The 4,921-nt window shown below is 36.0% G+C and overlaps 1 protein-coding gene across 1 annotated transcript in view; it reads right to left on the bottom strand.

The window, feature by feature from the left end:
• Positions 1 to 286: 286 nt before the first annotated feature.
• Positions 287 to 4,921, bottom strand: part of COPB1 (COPI coat complex subunit beta 1) — a 38,783-nt gene continuing 34,148 nt past the window's right edge. The window contains exons 19-22 of the mRNA XM_034995649.1: positions 2,905 to 3,050; positions 2,238 to 2,327; positions 1,166 to 1,321; positions 287 to 670 (exon numbers count right to left, since the gene is read on the bottom strand). Coding sequence (XP_034851540.1) covers positions 611 to 670; positions 1,166 to 1,321; positions 2,238 to 2,327; positions 2,905 to 3,050 — 452 coding nt within the window. The 3' untranslated portion in view covers positions 287 to 610. The remainder of the gene's footprint in view (positions 671 to 1,165; positions 1,322 to 2,237; positions 2,328 to 2,904; positions 3,051 to 4,921) is intronic.

Raw genomic sequence — 4,921 nt, 5'->3', positions numbered from 1 at the left:
TTAAACTGGAGATGGATCTGTTTTCTCAAGTTATTTGATACTTTCCTCCTAGAGCTCAATTCCAGAGAAAAGCTCTTAGAACACAATAAGGGATTTTTAGAGATATTGATGTCAAAATAATAAATAAGTAAAAGTCAATCAAGTAAATCAAGGTCTGTCTCATTTCATACCATTGAATTTGTAAATTCTCTTAACAAAGTTTGTATATGCACAACTCAGAGTGATTTAAATTTATGATAGAAACCTATAACCCAACTAAAAGAAATCCATTGCTACATAACTAAAATTAGGTAATTATATATTTATTTATAAAATAACAAAAGATTTAGGAATAGATCTGTTTATTGTACTGTGAAAATGGTCTTGGTACATGTGAGAAACATTATATACTTTGAGGACAGCATTCAGAACTGTTAAGACAAAAGACAAACTATAATTTTAAACTCAATCTTGATTTAAGGGAAAGGCTATAAATTATTGGCTGGAATGCGTTCAGCATGAACTCAGATTCTATATAACATAAAGCATGAAAGAGTACAAAAGATGTTGGAGTCCAATAAGCCCATACCTAAATTTGAACTGTAAAGCTGCAAGGACTTTTTGTTTATTCTTATATACTAGTTTTCTTCTGAGACAAGTTGATTTTATCTCCAAGACTTAAGGCCATTCCCTGTAAGGAAGAATGAAAATGTTTATAATTATTAAATCTATATAAAACCAGTAGGTTTCTGTATCTTAACCAAGCCCTCATTCAATGACACCACATCAATAATGAAACCAGACTCACCAAAACTTTACTTTGTTAAGTACTTTTAGTGCTAGATTTACAATTAGTCACTGGATTTGTAGTTTAGATTTCAAAAAACTCTACAGAACCCATTTCACAAACACCCTACAGGAATCAATCTTGTTTTAGGCAAATAATCCAGAGTGACAGGCCCAAAAAAGTGGGCCATTTTAATGAAGCAAAAGTTCTATTTCTATTCAGAGAATACTATTATTACATATATGCATCTAATGCACAAAATACAAGTATGACAGAGAATACTACATATAAAAATAATGAAGAAATAAATTCTTCCTTTTTGTTCAGTTCAGAGATGATCTCAAAAACAAAAACAAAACACAACCCCCCTCCCAAAATTGGGTAACACCCAATTGTTACCTGACTCTTGGCACGAATTCTTATGTGGCCAGTAACCGGGGCCTCTGGGCCCTGTTGAATTGGCTTCTCAATGCTGACATTTGCAAGTGCATCTTCTCCAAATATGGAACGAGCATACAGGTTGGCTGCCATAAAGCCACAGTAACCAGAAAGAGCCTGGAAGAAATTTATGATATATTCAATACTTCACTAGAGAACGACACATAAGCAAGACCCACCAGCATATATAAATTATCATTTAAAATAGGACTTACCATGTGGTGGTGGTTATATGACTAAATAAATGTCAAAACTCACGGAACTATATATGTAAAAAGTGTGAATGTTACTGTGTCTATGTTATATCTCAATAAAAGTGACTGTATTTAAAGAAATAGCACTTATTCCAATTTGTATATATACATTCCCTATTTAGTTACAGAGTTGTCTGCACCAGACCTTAAGCTCCATGAAGGAGAGACAATTTTTATTTTCTTCATTACTATATATCCAGAAGCTCACAGAGTACTGGGCGTATGATATTTGTTTGTGTATTTGTTAGACTATTTGTTGAGTAAACTAATATATGAATTAAAACCCATTTGTCTGGCAGAAATTTACTGATAAAATTAGTATTATAACATTAGCAGGAATTCCACAAAGAAATTCCTTAGAGCCTCAGCTTCATTTTTCTTTCTTCCTATTCTTTTTTCATGTATACAGAACTTAGAAAATTCTGTATTTGAACAAATATATTGACCCACAATCAGAACCAAGAGAAGAGGTCATGGACTTTTTTAATCCAGTATCAAAACCTATTTTGGAATGAGCCTTTGCTGAAAGGGAGAAGAGTGAAAAGAAAAATGAATCTAACTATTCAATTGGGTCACTGTACTAGGAACAAGCAGGCTGGTATATTCTGGTACAAAGAGGTAAGCAGATTGATGCATTCTATGGGATAATTTCTTTTAGCTAGTCCAGAATGACACTGCTTTTCTTATGCTGAACAATAACAAAAATACACTAAAGGAAATACAAGCCAGGAATCTGCCATACTACTCTCTATCAGATTTAAGAAGTTCTCAAATTTTACCTTCTCTGGAGTGAGGCATTTCATGTTAGTTGACTTTAATATATGCTGTAGGTAGTCATTTAAATCAATTATATTTGTGTTAACCGTCACCTGTACAGAAGGAGAAAAAAGTCAAGGAGATCATAATCCTTATAATGAGAAAGTTGCGTATTTCTGATCTTAGGGTTGAGAAAACAGACTCATATTATACGGAACCTCCTTCCAAGTATATAGTGGGGAAGGTGGGCAAAAAAACAACTAAATGACATCTACAAAATCCAACAAACTGCAAGTTGGTATCAGAACTTTCATACATAGATTACTTCATAAAAGATCAACATGCTGCATATAAAATATTTCTAATAAAGATCAAGGCCACTGACTTTGTAAAACCTCTTCTGGACACTGGATTCAATAGTAAATTATTATTCATACATCCAAGGGATGGAATATGGTCTTTAATGTCTTGATCAATCAGACTAATCATACAACTGCCTCTCTCATCAGTTTATAACAACTTACCAAACTACTCGCATAATTTCTGGTTAAGGCTAATTTGCAAGAATAGATATTGAGAAACTGCTTCTTACATCTGACACTTTTTAGTGGGACTACTTTTATCAGAGAATTCCTCAACACTAGCCAAAAAGGCAGATAAGGAGTTCAAGGAAATCTCCCAAGGACTAACTTTGTTTTCCCATTCGAATTCAGCCCACATCTGACGGAATTCAGCATCAGTGCAAGTGGCAGGCTGGATATAGTCCATGATGTCGATGTGGATATCACTGAGGACCACACAATTTCTGTCACTTGCTGCTCCAGAGACATCATAAACTGCAATATACACACACACAAAAGGTCCTGAATCACCAGAGGCAAATTTTAATTAAAAAATTTTCATATTTCCAAATAATAATTATGATATTAGCCAACTATTTATATAATGCTTATTCTATCCTGGGCTCTATTTTAAATGCTTTACAAAGATTACCTGTTTAATACTTTATTCCCATGTTATGGTATTATCATTCTCCATCTTATGGATGAGGAAACAGAAGTCATATAAGTTGCTCAAAGTCAGAACTGATTAAGTGGTAGGGCCAGTATTTAAACTCAGTCAGTATATACGTAGCAGGTAAGTAGTAGTGTTCCCTCAGAAGTGCTTAACTAATATTTTTGAATGAATATTGAGGAGCCACAGTATATAAGATTATTTACTTCTATGACTGCCTCATCCACAGCAAAAAGTTGTCATCTGATTGGAGCCTACCTTTCCTCCTCCTAGCCTCTTCTCTTGACATTCCCCTACTCTATCTACTTTCAGTGAAAACTGAGGTCACTGAGAATAAGTTTCTTTAATTTCTAGTGCCACATCTAAAAACAAATTTCTCTCTCTCTGTATCCACATTCACCTCCTTACCCTTCATATCAGGGAAGTGCTGTCTCTTCTCTTCCAGATTCGTATTTCCTGCCATCTGTGATCCCCACTCTGGTTTAGGATGTCACTCCATCAACCATTACCTCCCTCACTCTTAGGTCCTTACCTTCATATTCTCTACTGTCTCTTCCCTTAGTCTATAAACATACTCACCTTAAAAAAAATTCTTCCTCATCCCGACTTCTCTTCAGTCTACTGCCCTCTCTCGTTCTTATCAAAACCACAGTTCTACACTCAGAACAGTCTACACTCACTGTCCTTATTTCTCCATCTCCAAGTCTTCAACTCACCACCACTGCCCAAGATATACCACAAGCAATATTTAATTTCACTCATCACCAAATCCAAAGGACTCTTCTTTTAGACTTCCTGTTACTTGACTTTTTGCAACTCCAGATTCTTCTGGAAGATTTTTCCTTACTTCCTCTCTACCACATTTCAGGTACCTTTGTAGGATTCTCATCTGACCAAGCTTTCAATATTGCTGTTCTCTTAGATTCAGTTTTCAAATCTCCCCTCTTCTCACTTTTTATGCCCTGAGTGATTTTTCCACTCCTACGGTTTTCAAACAAGTATTCCTCTCTAGTTTAGACCTCCTGTTCAAGTTCCACACTCATATCAAACTGCCCTTGGACATCATTAGATACTTTATTCTCAACCTGCTCAAGATTTACCTTAGTATCTCTCTCAAATTTGTTCTTCTCTCCTATATTCCCTGTTTTGGTGATTGCCATAAATATCAACCCAATAAAAAAATCTGAGGGTTACTCTAGCCACTTCTTCTTCAATCAGTCCATGTCCTGGGCATTCTATCTCCTTAATATTGATAATATTCAGCACTTCTCTCCAACCCAACTACTACTGCACTGGTTTGAGCTCTGTCATCTCTCACCTTTGTTACTCCAATAGTCTACTAGTTAGCCTTCCTGCCTCTTTCAATCAGTCTTCTACAGTGCTATCACAGAAATGTTTAATCATGGGCGCGCCTGTGTGGTTCAGTCGGTTAAGCATCTGACTCTTGATTTCAGCTCAGGTCATGATCTCAGGGTCCTGAAATTGAGCCCCACATCGGGCTCTGTGCTGAGCGTGGAGCCTGCTTAAGATCTTCTCTCTCTCCCTCTGGCCAGCCCCCCCACCCCACTCATGTGCGCTCTCTCACTCACTCTCTTAAAAAAAAAAAAAAAAAAAAGAAGAAAGAAAGAGAAAGAAAGAAAGAGAAGGGAAGGAAGGAAGGAAGGAAGGAAGGAAGGAAGGAAGGAAGGAAGGA

This window comes from Mirounga leonina, unplaced genomic scaffold (genome assembly GCF_011800145.1).
Source record: "Mirounga leonina isolate KUSES-001 unplaced genomic scaffold, KU_Mleo_1.0 Mir_92, whole genome shotgun sequence".
Taxonomy (NCBI): Eukaryota; Metazoa; Chordata; class Mammalia; order Carnivora; family Phocidae; genus Mirounga; species Mirounga leonina.
This window is presented reverse-complemented; position numbering and strand designations above follow the sequence as displayed.